The sequence below is a fragment of the Nuphar pumila genome, chromosome 10 (genome assembly GCF_984573655.1).
Source record: "Nuphar pumila chromosome 10, dmNupPumi1.hap1.1, whole genome shotgun sequence".
In the NCBI taxonomy this organism is placed as follows: Eukaryota; Viridiplantae; Streptophyta; class Magnoliopsida; order Nymphaeales; family Nymphaeaceae; genus Nuphar; species Nuphar pumila.
This window is the reverse complement of record NC_143258.1, coordinates 78,506,947-78,524,150: the sequence shown is the minus strand read 5'-3', so window position 1 is coordinate 78,524,150 and position 17,204 is coordinate 78,506,947. Positions and strand designations below refer to the sequence as shown.

Genomic DNA, 17,204 nt, shown 5'->3' with positions numbered 1-17,204 from the left:
TTGGTGAACTATTATCGGCGATTCATCAAAGGCTACTCCCTTATTGCTGCGTCCTTCATGAATTTGCTGAAGAAGAATCGGGTATGGCTCTAGATAGGAGCATGCCAAGATGCCTTCGATGGCTTAATGAAGGAACCAGTGTTGCGGTTGCCGGACTACTCGAGACCCTTTGAAGTCCACACAGATGCTTCAAACTTCGCCATTGATAGAGTTATTATTCAAGAGGGTCATCCGATTGTTTATGAGAGTCAGAAGCTAAAGGATATGGAGAGATGCTACACAGTGCATGAATGTGAGATGATAACTATTATGCACTGCTTCAGGACATGGCGACACTATCTTCTAGGTGTCTAGTTTGTCATCAAGATGAACGTCTTCACGAGCATTTCTATGAATTCATTGTTAGCCTGCCGAAGATAAATGGCTTCAGCTCCACCCTGGTGGTGGTGGATTGCTTCTCTAAATATGCCACCTTTATCCCAGCTTTCAAGGAGTGCCCTTCAGAGAAAACTTCATAGTTGTTTGTAAAGCATGTGGTGAAGCACTAGGGTGTACCAAGAAGCATTGTAAGCGATCACGATGCTCATTTCATGGGCAAATTATGGCGTGAAGTATTTTGGCTACTCGACTTCGATTTGCTATTTTCAAAAAGTTTCTACCCACAGACTGATGGACAGAGCGCATCAATAGACTATTGGAGCAGTACCTCAGGCACTTTGTTAGTGTCAATCAGAATAACTGGGTAAAGCTCCTGGATGTGGATCAATTCTGCTACAATCTTCAGAAAAGCAAGTCTTCAGGCCACAACCCATTCGAGATAGCTACAGGACAGCAGTTGCTGACCCCGCACACTCTAGCCGTGCAGAAAAATAGAAGGTCATCCTTTGCTTATCAGTTTGTTCAAGATTGGCATGAGCAGATCGAGCGGGCTAAGACATTTCTGCACAAAGCGACTAAGAGGATGAAGAAGTGGGTGGACAAATATCGTCGGCTTGCTGAGTTTCGTGTTAGAAACTAGGTGTTGGTGAAACTTTACCTAGATCATACAGGCATCTTTCGTGGACGACACCGCGGACTAATCAGGAAGTACGAGAGATCATTCACCATCACCAAGAAAGTGGGCAACCTAGTGTACAAGCTGGACCTGTCCCCAGACTTCAAGGTATACTCGGTGTTTTACGCGTGCAACCTGAAACCATTCTATGCAGATGAGGGGGATCCATAAAGTAGCATGTCACAACGCGCTCCTATCTTGCAAAGGGCCACAATAGCACAACAGGGTGAGAAACGTCCCAGCAAGATCCTTCGCCACAAGTCAATTACTTGGGCAAAGCAAAAAAAATATCTGATGCAGTGGGAGGAGCCAACGGAGCCAACATGGGTGCCAGTATTTTGGATGAAGAGCTGCTACCCAGCCAAAGTCAGAGCCTACCATCAAACAAATGGCGCCGAGGGCGGCGCATGATTTAAAGGGAGGACACTACAAGAAAAACATTGATTAGCAACATACGCTATCTATCGCTAATCCATCGTTAATCCATCACTAAACAGTTTAGCAATAGATTGGCGACGGATTGCGTCTGTCGCATAATCCTGGTCGTTAATTAGCGATGGAACTAATATGTCGCTACTCTTATTGCTAATTTGTGATGGATTCACGACGGATCATGTCCGTTGCTAAATAAGCACTGATTTGGGTTTGCGATAGATTATATTTCGTCGCTAAAATAGCAACGAAATATAATCTATCACAAACCATCAAAAATTCATCGTTGAATATTAGCAACAAATATTATCTGTCGCTAATCCATCACAAAATTTAAAAAATAAAATAAAAAAGAATCCCGAGGTGTGTGCCTCAAGTCGAGGCGTATACGCCTTGAATTTTTTAGTCAAATGAGGGTAAAAGTCCTCATTTGACCAAAAAATAAAGTTTTTTTATGTAGTTTTAACTAAGTTGTTAGTAAAAAATTGAGTCTGATCCATAAGACACCGGGTCTCAAACATAAGCCTCGGGGACCTGCGTCAGGGGAAGCCCCCAGACCCCCCTTACTGCAAGGGCGAAAACTCTGAATCGGGCTCCACAACTCATCAGTTGGACCTATATTAAAATGAGTGGGTCCTCATGAGGGATTCTAGCTCGGCTCGAATCCTAAGTTGCAACAAGTATGAGACCTCTATTTGTCTCAAATATGAGAAGAGATCCTAGCTACAACATTAAAAGAGAAAATGCATACTGAAAAGATTTTTGTCACTCTTTTTTCTTTTATTTTCTTAATGATTCTTTTCTCGTAGTGTTTTCTTGGGGTAATCAAATGTAGACAAGGTTCATAGATATCAAAATCAGTAAAAATGGTTTGTCATTGTATATAATATATTTGTTAAGAGCTTGGCAAATGAGATCTTTTATAACACTTGAAAATTCAACAATGAAAGAAGAGAGAGAGAGAGAGAAACAAAACCTCTCTACAAGACATGTAAAACAAACATCGAATTAATACAAATATAAACTTGATGAATATGATGCTCAAATATCCAAATACAAATAACAAGTGAAACATTGCGGGGGTGGGGGGAGCATACCTGAATAAGTAGAAGTTGAACAATGGTCCGACACTTGACATCGCTAATGGCAAGATACATACTCTGTTCGCTTGATTTCTTCATTTCATCATCAGGCATGGTTGATCCAGAAAACTCACCCTGTTTGCTGGAAGAGACTTTAGAGCTACTAATCACATGCACACTGTTCATTTTATTTAGAACCCTTGAGAAATCAAGAAGAGTGGTAGTAGTTACTTCTTTCAGTGATAAAACCACTTCTAACCACTTATCCTCGAAAAATAAACCATCTGTGTGGCTCATAAGACGAACAAAAGCTGCAATACCAATGCCAACAAGGATTTGATGAGGTCGTTTTATGAAACTTATCAGCAACATTAGCACTTTTTGAGCAAAGGGTTAACAGAGTTGTAAAACTTAACAAAGCGATCTACAACAAGTTGTAAAGCCACTTCGTCAACACCTACACAAAATAGTAGACCTAAATCGTCAAGTATGCAACAACACCAGAGTCCGATGCAAAGTTATGTCATCATACACGAGAATACGAGCTCCATGTGCATAAATATGTGGAGCTCATTCGCCCCCTCCCCCCAACACAGACGTGGGATTCAGTGAATCATCCGGGGGAGTACATACACCACCCTCTGGAAAAGTTGGGTGGTGGTGGAGAGGGCCTTGTGCTGCAGGAAAATCTTCTCTTTCTTGCAATCACCATCAATCAATCCCCTAAAAGAACACTATAAAAAATAAAGCGGAAAAGGGCAGGGCGATGTTTTTTTTTTTAATATTCTACTTTCTTTTACGATACTGCTGATTATTACCGCTCTTTTTTCTTTTATTCGTTAGTTGTGTAAAAGATATCGGGGTCCCAAAAAGCAAGGCCTGGTGGTGGCAGTGGCATCAGAAATTTTTTAATGCGGAGCCACTAGAACTCGTGGCTGAGGGTGGCCGAGGGGTGCTGACTAGGCTGCCACGATGGGCTCCAACAACCCCAACTCCGGGTGAGAGGGACAGTCATTCTCTTCTCTTCGAGTTTTACTTTTAACCCTCACACGTGCCTTTTTAGCAAAATCGTACTGCTGCTTTTTGGTTCCGCTCTTCTTTATCCGACTTTTGGCTTTGGGACCGGGGCAACTTCTCCCCGGCCTCTTCAACTTAAACCCTTTAACCTTCGTTGATACCGCTGCCTCTTGTGTGAGACAAGGAGAAGGAGAAGAAATTAAGGACGGCGCGAGCAGAAGCAGCGGCAACGACGAGGACGAGTGCTCCTCCTTCCTCACCTCCTCAACCTGTCTAAGCACAATTCCGACCATCCCCCTGTTTTTATCGACGGCTCGGAATTCGGGGAAGTTTGGGAGGGATATGTCTGATAACAGGGATCCGGCCATCAAGCTGTTCGGCAAGACCATCCCGATCCAGGACACCAAGTCCGACTCCTCCTCGACAGGCGGCGTAGTTGACCACCTGCCCGATGCGCCACCAGAACCACCACCCTCCGCCAATGACAAGGTAATTTCCTCTCTCTCTCTCTCTCTCTCTCTCTCTCTCTCTCTCTTGTTGTTTTTCCCTTGGGTAAAATTTTGGATCTTGGGGTTTGTTGGATGAGATGAGTCTCCTCTCTGAGTTTGTGAAGATGGACGGGGTTCCAATTCATAATTGTTCCATCCTCCTAGGTCTTCTTCCTTCTCAGGGTTTGAGAAGCCTCTCGCCGTTTCTTTAGAATTGGAGCCCCGAGGGGCTTCCGGCTTCCGTTCGACCCCAGCAAAAGGCAAGTCCCCTAACAACGATTGCACCTTTGAAATGGAATGCACTAGAATCATTTGGGATGTGCTTTTAACGGATATCCTCATACACCATAAACACTCCGAAGGAAAGGGATTTAAATTTGGGGCTTTGTGTTTTTCAGGGACATTTTTCGATCCTACCTTTTTCATTCTTTTTGTGCGAATATTTGGAATTTTAAGCTTTCAACCATATCCCGGCTGTATATTTTAACCTTCCCTGTTTCTGTTTTGGGTTTGTTTCCCCATAAGAGAAATATTTCCATTTTCGTGAAGCTCCATCACCGGTACAGGTTTCATGGTTTGCATTTATTCAGCCTTTTTATTTCTCCCGTTTTACTTTGGGAGTTGGTCTCCAGCGGTATTTTATATTCTAATTCTTCTGGTATCTTTATGATTGTAGAGTTCCTACATATAACCGATGCCATGTTTATGCCATTTCTTGCATGAATTACATTGTTCTCAATTTTTTTATGCCATCATGATTGAGCTCGTCGGAAAGCGTCGTTGTGGTAGCAGCCGAATCTTTTATTCTGGGATGTAGCTGATCCTTGTTTGGGAGAAATTCGTGTTCTTGGTGGTGGCTGAAAATTGTTGATACTTACTCTAAGCACGGTGGACTTGGTTTCAAATTTTCAGGATGTATACACAGAAGCGAGTTCTGATGGTCCGGCAGTGGCTTGCCTGGAAGAGCCCTGCAAGCCCACTACTTCTTCGAGTTTGGATGATCCCAAGGAAGAAGAAAAGAGGGTAAAGGATGCTGCCAACCTGGACACTAACAAAGTTCTAAAGAAACCTGACAAAGTGCTCCCCTGTCCCCGCTGCAACAGTCTTGACACAAAGTTCTGTTACTACAACAATTACAATGTTAAACAACCAAGACACTTCTGTAAGAATTGCCAGAGATATTGGACAGCCGGTGGGACGATGAGAAATGTGCCAGTTGGTGCTGGACGGCGTAAGAATAAGCATTCTGCATCTCATTACGGGCATATAATGTTGTCTGAGGGCATGGCCACAGCCAGGGTGGACTCAACAGATGCCACCCATCATCAGGTTATCCCTTGTGGTCTTTCACCAACTGCAAGCGGGCTGAAGAGTAACGGCACTGTGCTCAAGTTCAGACCTGAAGTACGACTCTATGAATCCATGGCAACGACGTTGAACCTAGGGGAGCAGGCTGTGGCTAAAGGGAGTGTTGAGACGGGCTCTGCTGCATGTGCAGAAAATGGAGAAGAGTCGTCTTGTGGGTCTTCAGTAACATCTCCAACTTGCATGGAAAACGAATTGCAAGAGAAGTTGGTTAAGATGCAACAAGGAGGAAATGCAGGACAGTGTAAAGGCCCTGCTCCTCATCTTCAATGCCAAGCAGGAGCTCCATGGCCGTACCCGTGGAACCCTGGTTGGAATAATGTTGCTGCCGTGGCAGCTGGACGTTGCTCTTCTGAATTGGTCTATGGACCAGAAAATCACAATTCTAGTTCAGTTCAATGGACCACACCACCTATAGTTGCTGCCCCTGCTTTCTGTGCTCCAACTGTTCCTTTTCCATTTGTGCGGGCATCATATTGGGGTTGTACGCCTGGCTGGGCTGGTGGAACATGGAACCTGCCATGGGTGGGGTCTGCTGCCGGTTTGTCACCTTCTTCATCCGTCAGTAATGGTGGCCGTTTGGGAAATGGTTCTCCGACTTTAGGGAAGCATTCTAGAGATGAAAACACGCCGGGTGAAGATAAATCAGAGAGGTGTCTCTGGGTACCCAAGACCCTCAGAATTGATGATCCAGATGAAGCTGCTAAAAGCTCTATATGGGCTACTCTAGGTATCAAACATGAGCGTGGTGAAACCATCAGAAAAGAAGGAATCTTTAAAGTTTTTCAACCCAAAACAGGAAGCAAGGGTCCTACACCCAATGCGTCTCCATTCTTGCATGCTAACCCTGCAGCATTATCGCGATCTCAGGCTTTCCAGGAGAGCACGTAAGAGGTTTGTCTCTGCAGCTCTGTTTCTCGGGAAAGATGGCTTCCATTGATCTGTTTCTTGAGAAACAACTCTTCAGTTTCATGCTTTATGCCACAATATGATGCTCTCTTCTCTTGTAAAAATTAAAAGGTTATTGGGATAGTTCCATCTTTGTCATCCTCAATGATGCTATGGAGTTTGAAACTTGATGGAGATCCAGTTATATGGGTGGCTTGAGCTACATAAGTTTTTAATATAAATATTGAAGACGACAAGATATTTTAAAAATATCACCTTGTGAACATGGTTTGGATAAAGGAATAAAATATATTCGTGATAGTCTCAGACATCAGTTGCTGAAAAAAATGCTGGTTTGTTGTGCCTGTTGTTTGCTTCTATTTCTCTGCATGTGATCCTGTCTGGTCGCATTTCGTTAATCTCTTCAAGGGGATTAAATGTCAGCATTCTATAATGGAGCTGTTGTAATGATTTTTCCTATCTCGAGGCTACAAGGTGTGGTATTATTTGTCGCGAGCAAAAGGGGAGCTGATTTCCCTCGTCTTCTCGTTAGATTAGATGGAGTTATTTGGGATTTAAAAGGAGCTAATTTAACGCGGACAGATGGAGTTGGTTGGTCCAAAGATGAGTGGGTCTTTACTAGTTCATTCTGTTTGCTATCCAATCCATCCGAGCCCTTTAGGGAGTACTCTTCACACATTTCATTAGATGCAACGGCTCGAGGGCTTAAGAACAGGAGCCACAAAAAGATACAGTAACACATGGGGCTGAATAGATCACATCACATATGGAAAGAAAGGGAGCAGCAAGCAATTACCAAACAATCAATGTGGGGCATATACTTTTGTTGGGTAAGCTGAGAAAGCGAGTACCGGACAGCTTGTAGAATCACAACAAACGGAGTTGTATTATGATGCATTCTCACCCATTGAGGGGAAAGAAAAAAGCCAATGCCTCATGCCCCTTCTTGGTTGATGCCTTGAATCATACATGCACTCTAATTTTGTTGGTGCTCTTGGAGCAAATTGCATTGCTCTGTATCCAGTTAGGACTACTGTGAGGAGTTGTCACCTGCTACCTTTTGAATCTCACTATTGTATATTGGATCTGGGTAAGATACAGGTGATATGCCAAAACACATTTTTTGTGCTTTCAAATCAGCACAGTCCGTGGCCTTCATCTTTGTGTAATGATGACATAGCTCTTTGTGGTTGGCCCCACTGTTTGCCTAGTGAATGATTATTATGAAGGCCACGGATGACGACGGTGATTCCAAACCACAAAAAAAGAGACGTCACCCTATCAACAGAGTGCCTTTTGAACTTGGTCTGTCAAATGAGCTCAAGTAGGACAGTGGGTTCAAGATGCTGTGGATCTGGTCGTTTTGGGTGCGCTCAGTCTAAGGAGGTTTAGTTATAGCTAGCTTGAAACCCTCTGGTCAGACCGTCTCCTGCGTGTGAGATTGCTAGTGGGTTCAGGGCCTATAGCCCCATGTATATCTCTGTTCCTAGAGATAGTGGCAGAGCAACTCTTTTAACATTTTCACTTTAAAAAGATCTGATCCATTTGTTTGTATCCTTAGAGGATGGTGTTACTGCGAGTAAATGCAGAATAGAAGACATGGATTTGTGATTGGTCTTCAAGTTATTATATACAAAGTCTGGATGTGTCATGTGTGCACACAATGTGGACCTGCGCGTTTGTTAGGTAGGAGAGGAGGCGATGCTCTCGATCGTTACACATATCACCTCGTTCTGCCTTTCCAGAGACAGGAACCAGCAACAGCATCGCCCGTTTTTTTGGAGGGGGGGTGGAGATCAGAGCATGAAGATGTTCATACAGACAGCAGGCCCGTTGTAGCAACTAGAATTTGCCTTCTCATTAGAAAAGAGAGAGCCGCCCCCAGGGCCGTGGACTTTCACCCACCTCTTGATCTCTACCACAACCCTTTGATTTTTGGTTTTTTGTTAAAGGCGGAGAGAACTTGGAGCCACTAGCATCAAGTTGCATGCACCCGCCTGACTGGACGCCATGGACAAGGGGAGCTGGGGCTTGCATCAAATCAGTTCCACTCATCCCCATACTCCTTGGATTTCATCGATGCAAGTTGTTCTTGTCAAATCAGACCCAAGGTTGATTCTTATTAAACCAAACCAAACATGCAGAATCCATCTATAAGGTCAAATTTGATTAAAACAACTTACATCATAAGATTTATTTTCTCAATATATATATATATATATATATATATATATATATATATATATATATATATATATATATATATATATATATATATATATATATCTTTTCCTAGCTTCATTTATGATCTGACTTATAGAACATGCAATAAAACATTGAAAAGTAAAATTGTCCATTCCTTGTCTAAGAACTAAGCCACACACACACATGCACGCACGGAGATAAAGAGGACATCTTGCTTCAGTTGAATCATAAGTTCCATAATGTCAAAGGATACTGAAACAACTAAGTTCTTATGATGCAACAAAATATTCAGAGAGTTGTCTAGCTCTTAACCCAAGGTTTCTTTATTACCTGCTGTGTCAAGAGCAGTCTCGATGTTAACATCAGTTGTCACTTGGCTACTGGCTGTCTCAGTGAGAGGATCCACATTCTCAATCTTTGAAACACGGAACATTGCTAAATGCATGTCACCTGACATCAGGAAAAATAATAATAATAATAATAAGTGCCCTCACAGGCCTGGGTCGGTTTATCCAAATCTGTCCATCTCAGGTTGCAGGCTTTCCATCAACATGAGTAGATCAGATGACTAAACCAAAGTTGGTACTTTGTCATGAGGGCAGTATCAGAGCTGTTCATGCTCATGCCATATCTTAGTTTTGATTGCATGAACAGGAGAACTCTGAAGACGCTTTTGCTGAGCACTGACAAAACCATGAGGGCAAGGACCTTGGATAGGCTTAGGCTATGTCACACGGACTCGGCTCCAAGGTCGCCGCGGGTGCGGCTCTGACTCGGTCAACCCGACCCTGGGTGTGGTCAACGCACCCAGGGTCATTTTGGTCCAGTTTTTGGAAAAAAAAAATTTTGAAATTTTTTTTTTGAAATTTTCTGGGCTACAGCTGTAAGGAAAAAAACCCATCACAACTAAAAAAACCTGTACACTTTCAAGTTTTAAGTACAGGGCACAACTCAAGTTTTTGTGGTTTTTTCCTGTATGAAGAAAGTGAATTATTACAGTGTACGAAGAAAGTGCCCAAAAGTGAATTATTCCTGTATGAAGAAAGTGTACAGAATGCCTTCACAACTCATCACCTGTCCCCTAATGGGCACAACTTTGACCGAGTCTTATATATATATATAAATATATATATATATAGCCGAGTCCCCGTGTCCAAAATTTTTGAAATTGCGCCGCACCCGTGTCGCACCCGCACCCGCACCCATGTGACATAGGGCTTAGGTAATAGTAGGGTCTACTATGAGAACCTTGGACTCCATGGGATTTGGGCTGCTCATCCATCCATAGAAAACTTTAGCAGCACAGCTACATCAGTCTTAGTTTCCTGAAGCGCCTAAGCCCATGGCATGCCCCTCTTCTCTTTCAGTTTGATTAAATGAACAATACGAAATATAGAATGCCAAAAAGTTGCCAAGTTGCTAGTGGAATACCAAATATGATACGACTTCCAGATGTCAAAATAGCTGAAGCACCAGGACTGAGCCTTATATCATCAATGTATGTCCCATTAGTGCTGTCCAAGTCAGTTACAAGAAGGTTTCCTTCTTTCTTTTCAAGCCGAGCATGCACACCTGAAACTGTTTTGGTCCACAAGCACAAAACATAGATGATTCTTAAAATTAACCTAAGAACCAAATACCAATTAAGCAGCATTGTTGAAGCAGGAAGGAAGGATTCCCATAAATTTTGATTATTGAACATACATATGCAAAACTTAAGGGTAAGATTTGTTAATCCATGCTTTTTCTCAATCAGTGAGCCCTTTAGTTCAAATAAATAGTGGAATACTCAAGGACCAAGAATCCTCAGCTGGTTTTTCACATTTTTATCAAGTCATGGTAAATGACAACTGGTGACTACAATAAGTCAAAAAGTCAATGCATATTTGACCTGACTCATAAGTTGTGAAAGTCACCAACGTTCAAGAATAATACTATAAATACAATTGTTCAAGGCCTTCCAAAGGATGAACATTGTCTTCAAATAGCATTTGAGTCTAGGATGTGATGGAATACCTGTAGCAACTGGAATTACCATATCTGCTTTCTCAGGAAGACGACCAACAGTGACAACATTCTAGAGATTTTGCACAAGAAGCCCACTTTTACATGTAAATCTTCAGGTTATTCATATAATCAAATAGTCATCATAGGAGCACTTACAGAACCCAGTTCAAATGCACTTGATAATGGAACTCGGAAGCCCAGATGCCTTGTATCCCCATCACCTGATCAGCATAAAGGATAACAGTAAATCCAATTAAAGATGTGAAAACTGTTAGAATATGGGTGCTCTTTATATTCACACACACACACACACACACACACACACACACACACACATATATATATATATATATATATATATATATATATATATATATATATATATATAGGTATATTTTTGTGACTGTAATATTCTTTACCCTATAGGGGTATTTTTGGTGTTTTGACCCTTGTAATGGGAATCGCTCATTAGAGGCTGAACCGTTTCTTTGTTTTTGTTTTTCTTTATTTTTACCTTTGATTATATTGTCAAGGGCGTTATTGTCCTTGACAATATAACCTCAATATAGGCGTTAGACATTGGGAGTCGCCCTCAAGCAAAGAATTAAGTGAATACGGCAGGTAAACGCGCAAAAAGAGACATGTTTGAAGTGTTCAAGTTTGACTCATTCTTGTGGTGAGCCAAGCTGAGTTTGAGTTGGCTTGTTTAGAGAAAAAATACATTGTTTTAGAGCAAGAAAGAATAGCATTACAAAGAAATGAATTGTTTGAGAGCTAAAAGTAATAAGATTTTACCACTGAACCTATTTTTTGCAAACCAAATAGTTCAAACTTCAATCATATGATCTACATATACTATATGATGTAAATATATCCAAAATATAATTTTTACTATGTAATGAGCTTGTACAAGCCGAGCCCAGTACCTAATGTTCATGTTCAGCTTGCTGAGCTTATTTTACAAGTTTGAACAAGATCATTATGAGCAGAGTGATGAGCAGCCCAGCTTGTTTCCCAGCTCTAATGGTAAGCATTCCAAGATTGAGGTGTTCTCTACTCTGCACTTAGTTAGTTATGGTCCCCAAGTGGCAAGGTAAACTTCAAGATTTTGCTAACATGCATCCATCTGTGTATAGGCTTTAGCATCGAACTTATACTTAGCCTTCCAAGAAACACTAAGCTTGGTTTGGCAATGCCTTTGTCTGATTTCATGTTGGTCCTCACCTTCAGCCTAACCTAATCTTCATTTTCATTTTGAATGGAATTCTTACCTTAAGAGGGTAGCTGGATACAGAAAAGATAGTCTTGTCAATCTGCTACCTGCATAGGCATCATTCTTTGGTATGAGCCCTCTGGTTCTATTCTAATTCCATCTGAGGAAAGGGAGGAGTCGTTTCTAGATTAGATAAATAAGGTTGTTGACTAGAGCTTTATGCAACCCTTTCCACCTTTGAACCATCTGCAAGATGAGGTTTTCTTATTCTTCTCCTTTATAATATGTTGGCTTAAAATATTTTCTGTAACCATGGTTAACCAAATCAAGCTTCATTTCCTTGCTTTTGTCTAAAAGTTTGTCACTGGTAAAGATTATAGAGGATAAGAGCATCCTTTGATCATTGCATTCAGGCTAAGTAGCATGCTCTGCATACTCTGTAGGTCAGGCATTATCCTCTGGAAAAAGGCCCTAGTGGGGGTCAATCCTGAGGAACAGAGAACAGAATAGGCATTTGAAGTTGGGGGTTAATTTTATCTTTCCAAGAGGGTTTAATCCTACTAAATATGTTCCTGAATTTATGACAAACATTACCACAGAATAAGGTTTTATCTCTGTAAATACACAAACTATAAGTGGTACGTTTTATATTTTTCGAGTATTCTTGGCATTCACAGTCAAGCTTATCAGTTAAAAACTGAGAAATGACAGTAGTGAGACTAACTTATTTGCCGGAGATAGTACCAGCATGAGCATTAGCCAAATAGCCAGGGATATGAATTATTCACATGATGTCCATTGTCTTATCCTCGCTTAGAACATAGATCTCCTCTCTTTGGTTGACCACATGCTACAACATGTGTCTTCCTTCAATCAAGCCCTAACCTTATGAATCTTTATTGAAGCTGCATTTTCAATAGCAAATATCTTTAATTTGTCCTCGGTATAATATTTGAAAGGACACCGTAATGAATTAGCTTTCATTGTCAGCACATTAGCACATGACTACAGGTTTGCTACGTCAAGATATATCTGAATTTGGTATTGTCAATGAACTTCCGGACTGTTATTTTTCTAAGAATAATCTCTCCAGCAGTTAAAGATGTACTTTAGTATTCGTTTTTTTTTCACTCATGGGGGTAAAACGAGAGAAAAATAATCAATGATAAAAGAGAGACTGATGACAAATTTTGAGACTTAAATTCCTTACAACATTTGAGCACCAAACCTAGATTTCACAATAATGAAGTGATTACGGTACAAGATTATTCTAGAACAGGAAGAACAAACTGCAAGCCGAAAGCAAAAGGAGGAGCTATCAACAAATGCCCAATTCGTCATAGCAGTCACCCATGTGCCAGAAATGCATCAATTACTAAAACCGTAATACAGAGATGGCAAAATTGACAAGAGTACCAGTAATATACAGTGGTGTGTTGAAACTCAACAAAAGAGTGACTGATCAGAGAGAGAGGGGGGGAGAGTCGCAGAGACCCATACCAACAGGCTCGAGAAGCCATCTGTCTGCTGTGAGTGATGAGGGCGGAATGTCTTGAGTGGCAGAGCGGATGACGGGTGCAAGGCCTCGGGCACGCTTGGCCCCCAACCGAAGCGGCCGAAGAGGGACCACAACCCATATGCCCCTAGGGAAACAAGCAGAAGAAGAAGAAGAGAGGGAGCGGGGAAAGAGGGAAGAAGGACGGGAGAGAGCCCCCCCGCATTTAAGGTGAGTGAGACTGGGAGATTGCATCTCTCTTCCGCTTTTCTTTTTAAACTTGTTCCTTTGTCAAAAATAAAGATGAGAAACGATGTCTCCGGTTTCGAGGAAAGGATGGAGGGGTGCCGGACCTGTGAGAGAGGGAGCCCCTTCAGAAAAATCTATTGGGCCACAACGGATAGCAAAATCCATGTCTAAATCCACCATAGGTTCACTTTGTAATTACGAGAACACCACTGATTTGGTGAGCCAATGGATTTTTCTGACAGGCCTCACCAACTTTACTGAAAACACTTTTATCAAAAGGTAACCTAAATTTATTGATTGTTTGTTGAATTATTAGAAGGGACGGATGTTCAAATAGGCATCTCTCCAACGAGGTTATCTCAATGTTAGATTATTTTCATGAGAATTTGATAGAGCCCATTTTAAATTGTGCCTTTAATGAAGACCTTTCTCAATGTTCAATCCTTACCTTAGCAACAATCAGATGAAATTTAAAAAATAACACTATTATCATGTGTGAACTTATTGACTGAAATATGATTCATTTTTATATTAGGCACATGGAATATTTAACTAAGCATAAGAGATGAATCTAAAGCATTGTTTTTTTTTCAACATTCAAATTAAGATATAAAAACTTTAAACTTTATTTTGAAATCTCTTCACCTTTAAAGTAGCCTCTGATTCTCAGAGCTTAGATTACAAGTGAGAAGAAGATAAGGGCTTGAGAGTTGATTGGATCCTCGTGTTTTTTTGGGCTTCCTTAAATACACTCACTTTTACATCTTATTTTTTTTCTATATTTTCTTTCTTTCCTTTTCGAACTTACATAACTTCTCTCTTATATAGAGTTGTTTCATTAAATTTAGCATAACATGATGAAAGTTATTCTATCATGGATACTATTTTTGCTCGATGAGTGTCATCTGTATTTGTAACCACACCCATACTCTTTGTCTTCCTACTTTATGGGTATCACCCACAACATGGGTAGATGCTTGAGAGTTAGGGTGATACATGACTGATTTACTGCAACTAGCACAAGTTATCCCATTTTACCGTAACCAGCAAGTACAGTAAGGAAGGTTTACCATAACATGTGTATTTATCTTATCATGTTTAAATGAATATATATTTGATAATTTGGACACACTTGTACACGTATTTAAATTATTTATTTATTATTATATATATTATATATTATATATATATATATTGTGCAAATTTTTGCCCCTTGATTTCTTTATGTTTGAATGTAATTTCAAATGTAAAGAAATTGCCTTCATTTATTTAGTTTTTGCTTTTTTGCTAAATAAATTTTATTCATTTGGATCATGGAGTTGACATGGGATCCATTCAGATTTAAATCTCCATTTTATTTGGGTTTGAATTTTGATCCATAAATTGTATATAATTTGTTGGATTTGGGTTTGTATTTTTTTTTATCATACAAAATCAACTCTCACTTTTTGGACTCTTTACTTTTTTATGAGAAATCTTCAACATTTTATAGGATTTACACCCTCTTTTTTTTAGGTGTGTTTTCTTATTTTTTAGAGCTTCTTTTAGTGCCCAATGTTTTGTATTTTTTATATTTATTTATTTATTTATTTATAATTATATTTATCCATGACTTTGATAATTTAGGTTACCAAGTTTAGAATTAGAAAACATGAGACCCAACATCTTTTTGTAAGGTTCTCGTCTTTTGAGCTGGTTAGAAACCTAATTAATTGAGATTCCTTTCACATTAACATTATCACAAAGACCCTCTTACTTATCTCTGGGAAAGTCATCTATAAATAAGCATTCCTTAACACCAAATGGTAAAAGTCTTCCTTGAGTTAAATTTTGATTCATAATTTGATGCTACGGTCCAGTGTTGAGTTGGTCGACGAAGGACACCAGTCAAACCCACATAGGTATGTATGTGAACCATTTTTTTTATTCTTTTTCTTTTTTTATTATTTCTTTGCTTTCTTTCTCAATCATAGATGTTGGTTGAGTAGGAGTCCCTGTATCCACAGTTTTTTTTTCCTCATGATTAAGTTTCCCTCTTTGTTATCTTAGATACTGAAAACTTGTGATCAGAAATTTCTTGGTTATGACCTTAGGTTCGGGTTTAGGATTGGCCATGACACTTGGATTGGATCTTTACCCACTTTCTTAAAGGGTGTGAGGTTTGGATTTATTTTACTTTTTGGACCCGAAATAGCTTGAATTGGATCTTCACTTGATTTCTGAAAGGGCATGAGATTGAGATCTATTTCTTTTCTTATTGAACTCGAAAGAGCTTGAGTTAGATCTTAACTTAGTTATCAAAAGTGTGAGGTTTGGATCTATTTTTTTTCTTATTGGACCCAAAATGGCCTGAGTTGGTTCTTAACTTATTTCTGGAAAGGGCGTGAGGTTTGGATATGTTTTTTTTCTTATTAGACCTGAAAGGGCTTGAGTTAAATCTTAACTCACTTCTTGAAAGGGCATGAGGTTTGAATCCATTTTTTTCTTATTGAACTCGAAAGGGCCTGAGTTGGATCTTAATTTACTTTTTGAATGGGCGTAATGTTTGGATCCATTTCTTTTCTTGTTGGACCCAAAAAGGTCTGAGTTGGATCTTAACTCACTTCTCGAAAGGGTGTGAGGTTTGGATCTGTTTCTTTTCTTATTGGATCTGAAAGGGCCTGAATTGGATCTTAATTCACTTCTCAAAAAGGTGTGAGATTTGAATATGTTTCTTTTTTTATTAGATCTGAAATGGCCTGAGTTGGATCTTAACTCACTTCTCAAAAGGTCGTGAAGTGTGTATCTATTTCTTTTCTTATTGGACCCGAAAAGGGCTTGGATTGGATCCTCACTCACTTCTAAAAAATGTATGAGGTTTGGATCAATTTTACTTTTTTTATTGAACCTAAAAGAGCCTGAGTTGGATCTTCACTCACTTCTTGAAAGGGCATGAGGTTTGGATCCATTTTACTTATAGGACCCGAAAAGGCCTGAGTTGGATCTTCACTCACTTCTCGAAAGAGTGTGAGGTTTGGATTATTTTTTTTTCTAGGACCCGAAAGGGCCTAGATTGGATCCTCACTCACATCTCGAATGGGCATTAGGTTTAGATCCCTTTACTGCTTGAACCCAAAAAGGCCTGAGTTTGATCTTCACTCATTTCACAAAAGGGTATGAGTTTTGGATTCATTTTCTTATTAGACTCGAAAAGAGCTTGGATTAGATCCTCACTCACTTCTCGAAAGATCATGAGTTTTGGATCCATTTTACTTCTTTAGATTTAGAGTTTGCAAATTATGGATCTGGACTCGATCCTCAAAAGGGCTGAAGATGGATTTGAACCAAAAGATGTGTGGTCATGGATCTGGACCCAATAGCTTATAAGTGTTGCATACTTTAGTTAGGTCTGCAAACAATATGTAATATTTGACCTAAACCATAATCATGAATAGCAAACAGGTGAATCAACGTCAACAAGCTAGAACTTCAACCTTGATACTAGCATCCAATGAATTTGTATTATCCACCAAGAAGATAAGCTTCTTAAAGAGCACATTAACATTATTATGAGATGTTTAGCTTATAGCTAATGTCGTCAGCAACACCGAAGCCAAATGATTCAAGCCATGAATAACTGTTTCTTTTTTTTCTTTTGTATAGAGAATTGAAAGGAGCTAAACAAGGAATGTTTGTAGAGCAGGTAGTT

General features: G+C 40.0%; 2 protein-coding genes across 2 annotated transcripts; one reads left to right on the top strand and one right to left on the bottom strand.

Annotated features, from left to right (window-relative positions):
- The first annotated feature begins 3,604 nt into the window (after positions 1 to 3,604).
- LOC149826950 (cyclic dof factor 1-like) lies at positions 3,605 to 6,552 on the top strand. The gene is made up of 2 exons (XM_090020179.1): positions 3,605 to 4,074; positions 4,986 to 6,552. The coding sequence occupies exons 1-2, from the start codon at positions 3,928 to 3,930 to the stop codon at positions 6,327 to 6,329; spliced, it is 1,491 nt and encodes a 496-aa protein (XP_089876305.1). The 5' UTR covers positions 3,605 to 3,927; the 3' UTR covers positions 6,330 to 6,552.
- Positions 6,553 to 8,751: 2,199 nt separating this feature from the next.
- On the bottom strand, positions 8,752 to 13,658 carry LOC149826949 (zeaxanthin epoxidase, chloroplastic-like). Its single transcript, XM_090019065.1, has 5 exons — positions 13,273 to 13,658; positions 10,716 to 10,780; positions 10,569 to 10,629; positions 9,984 to 10,130; positions 8,752 to 9,002 (listed from the first exon to the last, which is right to left on the bottom strand). Exons 1-5 carry the CDS (start codon positions 13,520 to 13,522, stop codon positions 8,860 to 8,862), a joined length of 666 nt encoding a protein of 221 aa, XP_089875191.1. The 5' UTR covers positions 13,523 to 13,658; the 3' UTR covers positions 8,752 to 8,859.
- Positions 13,659 to 17,204: the final 3,546 nt, after the last annotated feature.